Below are 15,007 nucleotides of genomic sequence, written 5' to 3'. Positions count from 1 at the left end.
TTTTTTTTTTTTTTAATATATTTTATTGATTTTTTACAGAGAGAAAGGGAGAGAGATAGAGAGCTAGAAACATCGATCAGCCGCCTCCTGCACATCCCCCACTGGGGATGTGCGCGCAACCCAGGTACATGCCCTTGACCGGAATCGAACCCGGGACCCCTCAGTCCGCAGGCCGACGCTCTATCCACTAAGCCAAACCGGTTTCGGCAGAAAGCAGTTTTCTTGAAATTCAATTATTCTCATTCAAATTCATGTTAATCAATATCTGGATTTCTTTACTTGTCATGTAACAAGGAATATTTCTTTCTTAGAGCAATACAATGTTGTAAGAATTAAAAAGAAAAAAAAACAATTACAGCTACATAAAATTCTTGATCATTTTAAACTACCTTTTCTTCCTTTATATTTTTTAATTAGAAGTGGGTGAAGCTCTAGCTTCTGTGCTTACTGATAGAGTTAAAATCTATGGAACTGTAAACTCTAGTGTAATTAAAAATTAAAATGATCTCAGTGTTTCCATGGAAATAAAGACCTCATGAATAAAGAATTACTATTATGCAACTGATATAGAAGTCTGTTACTGTGAAAGCCACACATTGTTTTACAGCTACTAAAAGCTAATGTTTCTGTTTTGTTCTTGCCTATTTCCCTTGGTTAAATTCTTCTTGAAGGTCTAAATATACCCATGTTTTTTTATTACTAAAAACATTACAATATATTTTCAAATGTTAATCAAACTTGAAAAGGTGGAAAGATCTTAAGAGAGTGTATTTACATAAGAATTTCAAGATCTAATTGGCTTTAAGCAATTCATGAACAGGATCGCAACTAGAAGGATGCTCTAGTCATCTTTTAAAAGCCAAAATTTGTATTGCCAACCAACCATATTTTAGGTAAAAGCAAAATAAGTGAAAAGTTAAATAGTTTATTAAAAGCTGAATAATGTATACAAATGGTTTTTAAAAATTGATAGTTTAAGGCAGTTAGTTAAGCGCCCTGGCTGGTGGGGCTCAGTTGGTTGAGTGTTGTCCCATGCACCAAAATGTTGTCAGTTTGAGTCCCGGTCAACCCCAGTAGGGGGCGTGCAGGAGGCAGTAATTGTAAATACTTCAAGTATGGAAAGTGGTGTCTCTCATACGAAACAAAGTGATTTTTCTCTTTTAGACCTACAATACCGTCGTCTTATGAGGTATTTTGGAGGAAAGGAGAGAAGAACAGAAGGATAAACAGAAAAGAGAAAAATGAAGGAACATAAGAGAAAGTGGAAAAGAAGAATAAAGGACTTTATATTCAAATCTGATTTTAAGGGATCTAAAAGATTTCACTTTTAAATTTTCACAATTTTCTCTTGCCTTTGCCAAGGAATCTTTTAAGGAGGCAATTTCATAATTCCTTGAATATATTTTGAAAGTTTCTTCTTGCTTTAAAATGTGGACAGGCCCTACCTCAATTGGTTAGAGCATTGCCCTGATATACCAAGGTTGTGGGTTCAATCTCCAGTCAGAGCACATACAAGAAGCAACCAATGAATGCATAAATGAGAGGAACAAAAAATTAATGTTTTTTCCCTCTGTCTCTCCCTCTCTTGCTCCTTGCTCTAAAATCAATAAATTAAAAAATGTGTAGACAATTGTATGTTTGGGATACTGCTCCCTTTGTGCTTCAAAGTGACTCCCAAAGGAATGATTTTGTTCATATAAAAAGTTCCTCAAAGTAACCACTGTAATTCCAAATAATGCTTATATCATTTAGAAACTTTAAGATTTGTTTTGATTCTAATATAAATACATATAAGATGCAGGAGTTCAACCCAGTTGGGTACAGAACTAGACTAAAAATAAACCTATGAGTCTGGCAATAGTCAGTCAAATCTTGTGCACCTTTGTATCTTGGGGACCACCCCCTCCAAAAGAGAACTAGATCTTCATGGATAAAATAACACAACAGTGAGTAAAATTTGATAAGATTTTCATAAATGACGAGGCATTTTTCCAAAGGATGCCAGTCTGAAGAGAAGTCTTCTGAGTAAACTGGCTTACACCCATCTTAATACCTCTGGATGTCTTCTTACAGATTAACAATGAAGAAATGACAAGGACAAACACACAAAAGTATTGTCAGTAATAATGCAGATTTCTACCAAAAATACATTTTTCAAACTTGATCAATCTGGATTTTTAAAAAGAGCCTCTTATTCCTAGATACCACTCTCAAACTAAACAAATTAAACAGCATTTGGAGTGGTTGATGAAGAAAAATAAGAAATCAAAGCTGAAACTCAATATGAACTTACCTTACCATCGTCATTGGAGAGACCCTGTGCAGGAAACTCAAAGGGCCTCAGAAAGCACGCTATTTCCAAGTTGACCAGATTTTTATAGGACCTCCAAGATCATCAAATGCTGGCTCCTTTAAAATACCTCCAAAATAACCTGTTGACAGAGCAGAACTGAGTTTTTTGCTTACTGCAGTAAGGGAGGATATCTTAATAGTCTTTGTAGTGTCTTATGGGAGAAGTCAGAGGAACAATATTTATGAGTTTTGGGGATCTAGTTTAAGATGAGTTTCAAAGCAGGGGATCTGGTTGGGATTGGGACAGTTTTTACATAAGAGTATTTTATATAAAATAGTGTTTACACCTAGTTTTTGATTGGACAGAGGGAGGTGAGAGTTTGGAAGTGATTCTTTCGCAATCTTCTGCCTTCTCACAGTAATCTGCTGTTCCCTCCACAACCTGCATTGCTCACCAGCCTGGAACTTCTTTAATATACAATGCTTTACCTTTCAGTAAATAGTACTTATCACACCATTTCACAATTGGCTGATTATGTATATGTCTGCCAATACACAGTGAGTCCTCATGGGGTTAGGATGAGGTTTTGTTAATATATCTCACAGTCCGCAGGTAATAGTGTCTGGTTCTCAATGAATAGTTAAGTCACTGTTGATTGTAGCTGGAGTAAAACAAACATGCTGACTAATCTGAATTTCAATTTATGAACATAAACCTCAAATGAACCCTTAATCAAGTAGACCCATTAATAATACAGGGATGGGCAAAAGTAGGTTTATAGTTGTAATACAAATAAATAATACAATAATAAATAATACAAGAAGAAAATGTGTTTCATCTACTCACAACAGTAAACCTACTTTTGCCAACCCCTTGATTATACTTCCTTAGTCTAATTACTCTCCTACTAGCTTTTGTCAACTCCTGCCACACCCACCTTCACACTTACCAAAGGACCTTGCTTATTTCACTGAGAAAACTGAAGCAATCAAAAGATAATTTCCACAAACTCTCATTTGTTCCCACCTACTAGCATCTTTACCCATGTAGGCTGCCTTGTCATCTGTTCATAGATGAGGTATCCATGCGTCTATCTAAAGTCAGGCCCTTTCCTTGGGTGCTAGATTCCATCCCCTTTCTCTTACCCAAAGACATTTCTTCAGCAATTCTCTTTCCTTGACTTTCCCAGCTCTCTTCGGGTTGTTTTCCAATTATTTTCTATAAGGACACACCAAAATCTTAAATGCAGATGGTCATTCATTTAAAAATATTTCCCGCCGGGACCGGTTTGGCTCAGTGGATAGAGCGTCGGCCTGGGGACTGAAAGGTCCCAGGTTCGATTCCGGTCAAGGGCATGTACCTTGGTTGCGGGCACGTCCCCAGTGGGGGGTGTGCAGGAGGCAGCTGATCGATGTTTCTCTCTCATCGATGTTTCTTGCCGGGAGCCGGTCCATCCTTGCTGTTTCAAAGGACCTGGCATATATGGCATATTGTTCTTAATATGTTTGCTCACCTTCTTGGCACTATGTGTTTTAACCAAGGTCTCCTCTCTGAGAAAGGTTGTTTCCCCAGGTAGGGATTTTCCCCTGAAGTTAGGGAGGGAATAAAACCTCTTAACTAGTGCCAGGTGGGTAATTAATCACTTTAACTACGAACAATCATGCTTAAGCTACATAATCTTTACTCCCTGGAATGAAGATAAGAAACGCCCTAACCTTTGTAATAGAGATTGATAGGATTGAATCAACTGGTATAAATACAGATGTAATAAGACAGCAAGAGACAGAACTTAGAGACAGAACTTAGAACACAGAACTCAGAAGACAGAAGGAAGAAGACAGAACCTACACACAGAACTTAGAGACAGAACTTAGAACACAGAACTCAGAACACAGAATGAAGAAGACAGAACTCAGAAGAAGGAACCTACACAGACAGAAGAACTTCGCTGGAGAGAACATGGCAAAAGATCCTGCACTGAACCTGACTACAGAAATTGGCAAGAGAACCTGACTAGAACCTGGTGACTGAACCTGGCTGGAGAACCTGGACAGAACCTGGCTGGAGAATCTAGCAAGGGAACATGGCTACAGAACCTGGCTGGAGAACCTAGCAAGACAGCATGGACACAGAACCTGGCTGGAGATCCTAGCCAGAACTTCGCTGGAGATCCAGACCAGAACTTGGCTGGAGATCCTGGCTACAGATCCTGGCTAGGCTGCTGATCAACTGAACGCTGTCTCCACGTCATTCCTTCTTCGCCGACTCCGTCCACACCTTTGGGGACCCCTGGACCTGCTGGGGTTGGACCCCAGCAGTTTCTAACTCTCTATCTCTCTCCTTTCCTCTCTGTAAAAAATCAATAAAATATATTTTAAAAAAATAAAAAAATAAAAAAAATAAAAATATTTCCCATGCATCTACCACTGTGATACATCTATGAATAAAAAAAAAGACAAAGGCCCCTGCCCCATGCAGTTTAGAATCTAGTAGGTGGAGACAGATTAATTACAAAATTTATTTTATATATATATATGTGTGTGTGTGTGTGTGTATATATATATATATATATATATATATATATATATATATATTGATTTCAGAGAGGAAGGGAGAGGGAGAGAGAGATAGAAACATCAATGATGAGAGAGAATCACTGATCAGCTGCCTCCCGCACGCCCCACACTGGGGATGGAGCCCACAACCCGGGCATGTGCCCCCGATGGGAATCGAATCCAGGACCCTTTAGTCCACAGGCCTGGTGGGCTGGTGGGAATGGGCATCCTTCTCATCCCTTGTTAGCCTCAAGAGTTGTTCCCTCACTGAGTCAAACCAGCCAGGGCACTAAGTTTATTCTTGAGGGAACAACTCTTGAGGCTCACAAGGGACCAGAAGGATGCCCATTCCCACCAGCCCGAGTAGAAAACCGCATTAACTCAAAAGCACAGTGTAGAATACTCCAAACGGTTTTGCTTTAACAGTGGGACAAAATGAACACTAGATTAAATGCTGCTCTGGTCCCACTTAACAAGGCTTGAAAGCAAGCCTTTCCAGAAACAAACTGTTTTCAAGACACCTGTGTCCTAGACAAAACTCAATAATATTTATATAAATACAAAAATATCCAGTATCTAACAAGGTAAAAATTATATCAAGCGTGCAATCAAAAGTTACAAGGAATTCAAAGCAGGAAAACATACAAAAATAATGAGCAGAAAAATCAATCAACTGAAATTGTCTCAAAAAAAGTTGACAGAATTAGTAGAAAAGGACATTAAAATAATTTTTTAAAAAATATTTTATTGATTTTTTTACAGAGAGGAAGGGAGAGGGATAGAGAGTTAGAAACATCAATGAGAGAGAAACATCGATCAGCTGCCTCCTGCACACCTCCTACTGGGGATGTGCCCACAACCAAGGTACATGCCCTTGACCGGAATCGAACCTGGGACCTTTCAGTCCGCATAGACACAGATAACCATATGGTGGTTATGAGGGAAGAGGAATGGAGACTAGTAAAAGATAAACAGGGCCAAATACTAATATATGGTGATGGAAGATGATTTGACTGTGGGTGGTGGCACACGATGCAATATACAAATCATGTATCATAGAAAGGTACACTTGAAACCTATATAATCTTATTAACCAATGCCATCCTAATAAATTTAATTTTATGAAAAGATAAATTGGATTTTATCACAATCCTAAACTTCTGCTCTTTGAGAGATCCTGTTAAGAGAGGTGAAAGATAAGCTATGACCAGAAAATAAATATTTGTAAATCACATTTCTAATAATGGACTTGTATCTAGAATACACTTTTTAAACCTCTATAATAAGAAAACAATTCAGCTGAAGAATGGGTAAAAGATTCAAACAGACACTTCACTAAAGAAGATATACAGTTGGAAAAAACAAAACAAAACATGAAAAATGCTCAACAGTGTTCATTAGAGAAATGAACATTAAAACCACAATGACTTATGTGGTTGTTACTAGTATATTACTACACACCTATCAGAATGCCTAAAATTTAAAAGCCTGTCTATACCTAATGTTGGCTAGGATAGAGAGCACCTGTAACTCTCATACATTCTTGACAGAAATATAAAAGGCTACAGCCACTTTGAAAAATCAGTTGAAAATTTCTTAAAAGGTTAAATATATACTTAACATATTTATTTACCCAAGAGAAATGAAAGTATGTATCCATACAAAGACTTACACAAATGTTTATAGCAGCTTTATTTGTAATAGCCAAGAACCATAACCCAGATGTCCATCAACAGGTGAATGAATAAGCAAATTATGGTATATTCATACAATTAGATACTACTCAGTAGTAAAATGGAATAAATTGTTCACCCTGTGACATAAATTCCAAAAAACTATGCTGATTGATAAAAGTCAAATAAAAATGTTCATACTATATGATTTCATTTTATAAAATTGACAAAGCAAATTGATCTTTAGTGACAGAAAGCAGTTTGGTATGTTTGGGGATGGTGGGGTGGGTGTGGGAGTAAAGGAAAAGTAGGGATGGATTACAAAGAAACACTAGGAATCTTTTGGGGGTGATAGATATGTTCATTATCTTAACTGGAATGATGGTTGGCTATATGTATACATATATCAAAACTTATCAACTTGGCCCTGACCGGTTTGGCTCAGTGGATAGAGTGTCGGCCTGCGGACTGAAGGGTCCCAGGTTCGATTTCGGCCAAGGGCATGTACCTCGGTTGCAGGCACACCCCCAATAGGGGCTGTGCAGGAGGCAGCTGATCGATGTTTCTCTCATCGATGTTTCTAACTCTCTATCCCTCTCCCTTCCTCCCTGTAAAAAATCAATAAAATATATTTTTAAAAAAACTTACCAAATTGTACACTTTAAATATGTGTTTATTATATTTCAATTATACCTCAGAAAAGATATTTAAATTAAAAACTGCTGGTATCTGCCTCCCCCTTTTCCCTCTGGTTTTAGAATTCATTTTTATGAAGATATAATTAACATAAAACATTGTCTGAGTTTAAGGTATATAATATACTGATTTTTTAATTTATGTATCACTAGAGGCCCAGTGCATGAATTTGTGCACCAGTGGGGTCCGTTGGCCTGGCCTGTGAGATTGGGCCAAAACTGGCTCTGATATCCCAGGAGGGGTCCCAGATTGCGAAAGGGTGCAGGCCAGGCAGAGGGACCCCACCAGTACATGACCAGGGCCGGGGAGAGACGTGGGAGGTTGGCCAGCCGGGGAGGGACTGCGGGAGGGCTCCAGGGCGTGTCTGACCCTTCTTGCTCAGTCCCGATTGGCCGGAGCCCAGCAGCAAGCTAACCTACCGGTTGGAGCATCTGCCCCCTGGTGGTCAGTGCACATCATAGCAAGTGGTTGAGCTGCCTTAGCATATCATTAGCAATTATGCTTTGATTGGTTGAATGGCTGACTGAACACTTAGCATATTAGGCTTTTATTATATACGACAATATGATTACCATCATAGTGTTAGCGAATACCTCTGTCTCATCACATAATTTTTTTTTTGTGGTGAGAACAATTAATATCTAGTCTCTGAACAGCTTTGAAATTTATAGCACAGTATTGTTGACTATAATCACTGTGCTGTACATTAGATCTTCAGGAGTTTGGTTGTAAGCTTGTACCCTTAGACAACATCTCTCCTGCACTCTTACACCCATATCACATTCTCAAAGGTTTTCCATATTAACCATACAATTTATTAATTTTTCTCATGAATCAGTTCAGGACTCATTAATAAGTGAGTTTTTTAAAAATTCTGGTTTTATTCCTGAAGTTTTAACAATTCACTCAATAACAAATATTTTTATTATTTAAAAACAGAATTCATAGTTAATATACATGTGGCAAAATACTAAGGCTTTGCCATTACAACTATGTTAATTAAGTAGAAATGCAGGTATTTAGAATCAAAACAATACACCATTTAAAATGTCTAAAGCCTAAATCAGCTGATGAAAAAGAGTAAATCTTCTGGAGGGAGAAAGATTTTCTATGATCCTGAAAAATAGGCAGAGTGGAATTATGGGGAGATAAAAGCATAGAGGGAAAAATTAATGCTACTTCCTTTTTAAATAGCATACTCTGTCATTACTCAAAAAATATAATGCTATACTTGAAAATGTCACAGCACCAAAATGTGGGGAAAAGGAATTACTAATGCCTTACTTTGCACATTGTTTTAAAATGTTGATGGTTGGCTGAGCTGAGATATATATAATATTATATATATTATATATATATATAATATTATATATATAATCTCCCCAAATGTAATGATAACAGTTATCACTGGCAGTTATGCTTAAAAACTTTCAGATTCCAAATTGAACATAAATCTACTACCAGAATTCTCAGATATTAAAGTATTTATTCAGCATCTTCAAAATGAACAAAACCACCACTATCCCCAAAGTATAAAAAGAAAACTAACAAGTTTAAGAAAAAATGCACAGCATTTTAATGAAAAAATTACATTATAACAAGGACACTATACATTAAGTTACTATATACATATATATATATACACACACACTCTTAAAACTTTTTTTAAAAATCCTGGTACAAATTAAATGACAACTTTCTCATACTCACATGATTAAGTATGTACTTTGACAGAATATAAAGATGAAATACAAGCTGATGAACCTCAAAATCAGAAACTTCAATGCAGGACCAGACCTCAAAATCTGATTTCCATTACTTTTGTAACTTTTAGAAAATATTTACCTGGTATAAGCATACACATTTTTTTCTTTTAAGTAAGTTAACTGCTTACGTAGAAAATCAGTATTTAGGAAAATGCCCACCATAGCTGTGTTTATCTATAATTCATTGTAGTGTATATAAAGTTCACTTGGAGGCTTGGAACATAAAAACTACAATGAAGAAACAAGCTCATCTGTAATTATGAATTTCTAAGCACTTATTCTGAATGTCCAACTTACTACTTCAGATATTGGACCTTGTGATATATGACACAAAACAGCATCTGTCCAACTTTGCTGTAGAGCTGTTAGGAGAATGCCAAATAAAGATACCGAAAAATTTATGCACTTGTATTCAACACCCTGCACATTTAAAAGATAACTGAATATTTAAAATATGTAAACATACTTTTACAAAAGTGATACTAAGCACCTTTATAATACAATACTGATATATTGTGACTGAATATGCATTCAGAGGACAAATGAACTTTTTAAAACTAATTTAAAAACCATTTTAAAGAGCTACTCATTGAAATACTTACATGAAAATATTGATAGTTCCAGTTTCTACCTAAAAACCAAAAGAGTATATAATTAGGAATTTAAACTTCCTTCATCCACTTTTCTTTTCTTTTGTTTTTTGTTTGTGGGGAGAATGGATGGTAACTTTCTATCCTCATAATAAAAGAGAAAAAAAAACCAGTATCAGAAGAGACGTTCACAGCCCAGCCAGCATGGCTCAGTGGTTGAGAGTCGACCTATGAGCCAGGAGGTCACAGTTCCATTCTGGGTCAGGGCACATGCCTGGGTTGCGGGCTTGATCCCCAGTAGGGGGCATACAGGAGGCAGCCGATCAATGATTCTCTCTTGTCATTGATGTTTCAATCTCTCTCTCCCTCTCCCTCCCTCTCTGAAATCAATAAAAATATTTTTTTAAAAAAAGAGACATTCACAGAGAATAAAGTGAGAGAAATATTTCTAAACTATGTTTTGTTCTTGATTAACTCTGAATTCTTGGACATCTCTCATCCTCATCCATAACTGACTAGAGTTTGTATCTTAACAAGCATTTCTCCTTAGCAACTCAACATCAAAAAATAAAGGAATGTTTCCAAAGAAATACAGTTCAATTGGTAAAATATTTAATAATAAATTATTATCATTAATGAAAGGTGAAGATTATATAAAATATTGCAAAAATGTTCCATAAAAAGTAGAAATAACAAATGAAAAGAACATTACCTACAATGGAACACTAAACTATAAATTAATTTGGACTTATTCCCTTAGTACACACAAACTAAGAGAAATCTGGGTTTGAGGTAACTAACAGTTGTGTTTAACTTAGCATAACATAACAGATCTGGCAGCCTATCTATAAATGCTGGTATCAAATATTTTCATTTATTAGGAAAATGATAAGCAAGTCTTATTAAAAATCATATATGTAATTGAATATTAATTTTGCATTAAATAGGGGTTTAAATAATAAATTATATATTAAATAGGATACAAATCTAAAGAGCAAGGAATTTTAAAATTCCACCCACTTCTAATATAACAGTGCTTTATACTTATACATGTTGTGAACCTGAAACTATTAAAGTGAATTAAAAATGGAAGATTGGACTTAGAAAAGGAAAGAAAATTCATATTCATATAAAGTATTATGGTTAAATTCCATATTATATTGCACATGCTTTAAGTGTTAAACATTAAAATCCATTTGAAAATCTTATTACTTTTAAATATATCCACAGATGGTCTCTGAAGGAAACAAGTCTTTAAGTTGATTTCTTGATAGTTATAATTGACCTTACGGAAAACAAAAGCTTATATTGAATATTTAAAGTAAATATACTTACTCAACAAGCAAATATATATAACACATCAGTTGTTTTAGTTTTAATATAAACTAAATTTTAAACTATTAATATTTACCTTTAAGTACTATAAATTCTAATACCATCAATTCAGTAAAAACTTTGGCATAAAAAAATAAATACAACTCAAATCCTTTCCTAACCAGAGCTGAATCTTCAATATAAAATAGGAAGGAATCCTCTGCTGATATAAAAAAGTTCCCCAAATTATCTGTAAATACCATGGAATTTTATTATTCTTTCAGAATTCTTTCCATTTCTACATTTTTCTACCCATAGGTAGAGTTGTATTACAATACTGCATAAATCCATGTAATATACATTAATTTCTGTTGCTTATCTGATTAATTCAAGTTAAAATTCTCAGTACTTACCAAGATCCTATAAATTCCTACTAGATTACCATTAGTGTGCTATTGGTTTGAGTTACAAGTATAAAAATCAGAATGAAAGACGCTAAAATGCAACTATACACAGTTTCCACAGATGTGAGTGCTGGGCTTCGTGTTATGAAGTAAAATCTATTGTTTATTTTTCCAAATGAGAGACTACAAGTCTTCTCTCACCTATCTGCCAATTTAAAACATTTCTTCACAACTTTAAAGAGGGAATAAGTTCTTTTAGAAATTTTAAAAAGCATCACACACGCTCGCGCGTGCCGCGCACACACACAGGCACGCACGCACGCACGCACGAAGTTTTTGTTCTTTTTCATTTTTTAAGAGCCAAAATTAGGTATTTCCAGGGAATAAGTTAGATAACTATTTGTGTTCAAGCTATGGATAAGTTACCATGGATAAGTTCAGATAGCCTTTTGAAATACTGGCCTCATCAGATACCTAAAAGCATAAGAATTATACAAAATAAGAAGTGTAAAATATCTCTTAAAGTAAAAATATAAAATTGGCAACAAATATCAGTTTTAAATAAAAGCTACTCATCAAACCAGTCTTCAGTCCACTTATCACACTGCTGAGGTTTGACAATATTCACCTTCTTTTCTATGACATCAGAGGTCACCAGAGTTGTACAGTTCAGAAAAGCTTCAACAATTTATGTAGCAGATAATTTCTTATAGTCCAAAATTTTTTTTTGCTTCCATAGACAATGCTGGTTCTTTGGGTTCCTGTTTAACTTGGTTCACAGAAATGGTACCTTCTGGGTTTTCTTCAACTTTAAAAGAAAAAATAAAAGAAAAACCCTAAAGGTTAATATAATTTATAACACAGGGATCTTTAGAATTATATAAATTAGAAGCAAAGCATAAAACAATAGTTTGGAAAAAAGAACTAGGTAACTTAGAAAGGCAGTTGGTATATTTGAGAATTTAGTGCTCCTGACATCCTAATAGCCATTCATGTTACATTCCTTCAGTATGCTTCAAGTAATGAAAAAAGGAAGAGACAAGAAATCTATGAAGTTATTCTCCTCTGAAGATACTTTGACAAAAACGTAGTCCATAATGTGATAAAATTATAAGGAATAACTAATATTTAAACATAACTGTAAAAGCATCTGTGACTGAAAGTTAAGAAGCCTCCCATTATTTCGAAATAACTTGTTTTGCAAACAGCAGGCATATGTATCATAAATTCACAAATGTGTTTCCATTGCCATATGGTTTTCACATGTAGTCATATATTAAGAAAATGTTCCCTCTCTAAAGAAACTTCACTATATAAGTACTTTAGAAAAAATACCACAACTTAAAACAATAGTTCTGCACGAGCTATGTGTTTGCTGATCTAAAATATTTCAGAATAGCCTTGGCTGGTGTTTCTCAGTGGCTAGAGCGTCAGCCTGCAGACTGAAGGGTCCCAGGTTCAATTTCAGTCAAGGGCACATGGCCAGGTTGCAGGCTGATCCCCAGTAGATCAATGGAAAAATATCCTAGGGTGAAGATTAACACCCCTCCAAAAAAAGTAATATTTCAAATAAATTTAAAAGACAATAATTACTTTCTGGAAGGAACTACTTCACACTTTTCTTTACCCAGAAGAATGATGATTAAAAATGTAGGGAAAATATATGTTCTAAGGATAATTTCTATTAAGATTTTGCTTTTCAAAGCAAATCGCAAATCTTTTCCCACTAAACTGCCCAATCCAGAACAATTAGTGGAAAAAGAAGTGACATAGGTCAAGTAGGAGTTAACAGTCTATTACTATGTTGACTGGGCTCATTACAAAGTGAAGGTAACAAAGTCATGTATTATACCCAAGTCCCCTTTCAAATTCCACAGAACTCGACATTTAAGTCTATAACTCAAAATTTTCCTTTAAATCTTTATATCTGCCCACTTCATTCCATTTTCATTATGTGCATATTAATTTTTCTATAGTAACCTTTTCACTAAATAGTTTTCCCTTTAAAGTTTAATTTTTCATGGATTCTAACATCACCATAGATTTTCCTGATCTAACATCACCACAGATTTTCCATGTAAAGATAGGTAATTAATGAATAATTACAGTAGAGAAAAAAAATAAGTTTGTTATTAAAACATATGCTCATAAAATGTTTTCCCTTTTTCTCATAGCTTTACTTGATTTCTTTACATATTATAAACCCACTGAGTAGAAATGATAGTTTTTTTTCTGTAGTGTAGTGACGATAGCTCATAAAGTGTTTTTAAAAAAAATCTTAAGATGACTTTAACTTACTAAGAGGTGGGTGGCTGTCTATAATTTGTATTGGAATGGTCTGTACATTTCCCAACAGAAACCTATGAACACTTCCTTCCAGATTCTCTGTATCCTCAGCATCTCCAACGTCCACCAGCTGATCCACTGCAGCCACATTTTGATCTGGTGCTGGAAGGTTACCCATGGTAGAGGCAATACTGTTGTTTGGGGTAAGGCATGTATCTGTTTGAAGGCCATGACTTTGACCACACTGTAGAGCATTATTATTTATTACGGTACATCGTATTGAATCCAGAGGTCTTGAAGGACTAGAGGAGAGGTGGTCATTTACTGATATCAGAGCCGGTGATCCATCAGGAGAAGTGAATCTTGGTTGCAACTGTAAACCCTTTTAAATCAAAAAGAGTTACATCAAAACGTCTGAATTTACTATATAATAGTTCTCATAGGCTGTATTATTCTTTTGACACAAAATTGGAATAAAATATAAGAGTACAGTTGTAAACAAATATTATGTGAGGACAGAAATAAGAACCAAAGGAAAAGTAGGAAAACTAAATTTTATTGCATGCATAGTCCACTCAAACTTTTTCAAAATGTATTGTTTAAATTATCATTTTAAATCAAGATACAAAAAGTCAGGAAATTAACAACAAAAACATCTTTGATCAGTATTATAATTCTATAACCAATCCATGAGGAGGAGGAGGAGGAGGAGGAGAAGGAGGGGGGGGGAGAGGGATGAGGGGGAGGGGGGGGAGGAGGAGGAGGAAGAAAGAAGAAAAGGTCTCAAATTTGGCTATTTTACTGAATTTCTACCTGTAGTTGTGTGAATATTTTTGGCTGAAATGAAGAATGTGAGGAGGAGAGCAAATGGGCTGATTCTGGAGACAAAGAACCCCTTGTCTGATTTGTTTCCACTTTGGTGGTAGACGATTCTTCTGGTGAATTTCCTAAATTATATAAAAAATAAACTATTAAAACAAAAAATGTACGGCTTCTAGGATACTAGACTTCATTACAACCTTAACTATCAGGAAATAAGGTAAAAGGTTTGAAAAGAACTTTAAGAAGTTATCTAGTCCACTATTTCCAGAACATGGTAGATTATCAGAATCACTAAGGGAACTTTAAAAATATATAAATTCCTAGGTTCAACCTCTATTAAATTTAATTCAGTACATCTAGGATATACTGGAAAAGGAAATAATTTTTGTTTTCCTTGAAAGACTCTACATCTGTAACTCTAATCAAATCCATTTTCCATGCCATGATTCTGGATCATACCTAAACTTCTCTAAATCTGAGAAAACTACTGAACCTCTCAATTACACGGACCAAACTTAACTCATCTTTGGTAGGCCCAGGACAATGCCTGGTATAAAGTAGGGCCTCAATAATAACAGTATTAAATTTCTTTCAATAATTCATTAAGG

The 15,007-nt window shown here is 35.2% G+C and overlaps 1 protein-coding gene across 1 annotated transcript in view; it reads right to left on the bottom strand.

The window, feature by feature from the left end:
* Positions 1-2,293: 2,293 nt before the first annotated feature.
* CARF (calcium responsive transcription factor) overlaps positions 2,294-15,007 on the bottom strand; it is a 47,473-nt gene continuing 34,759 nt past the window's right edge. The window contains 6 exon segments of the mRNA XM_036319547.1: positions 2,294-2,432; positions 9,586-9,614; positions 11,920-12,009; positions 12,011-12,099; positions 13,590-13,959; positions 14,391-14,524. Coding sequence (XP_036175440.1) covers positions 11,980-12,009; positions 12,011-12,099; positions 13,590-13,959; positions 14,391-14,524 — 623 coding nt within the window. The 3' untranslated portion in view covers positions 2,294-2,432; positions 9,586-9,614; positions 11,920-11,979.

This window comes from Myotis myotis, unplaced genomic scaffold (genome assembly GCF_014108235.1).
Source record: "Myotis myotis isolate mMyoMyo1 unplaced genomic scaffold, mMyoMyo1.p scaffold_m19_p_8, whole genome shotgun sequence".
Taxonomy (NCBI): Eukaryota; Metazoa; Chordata; class Mammalia; order Chiroptera; family Vespertilionidae; genus Myotis; species Myotis myotis.
This window is presented reverse-complemented; position numbering and strand designations above follow the sequence as displayed.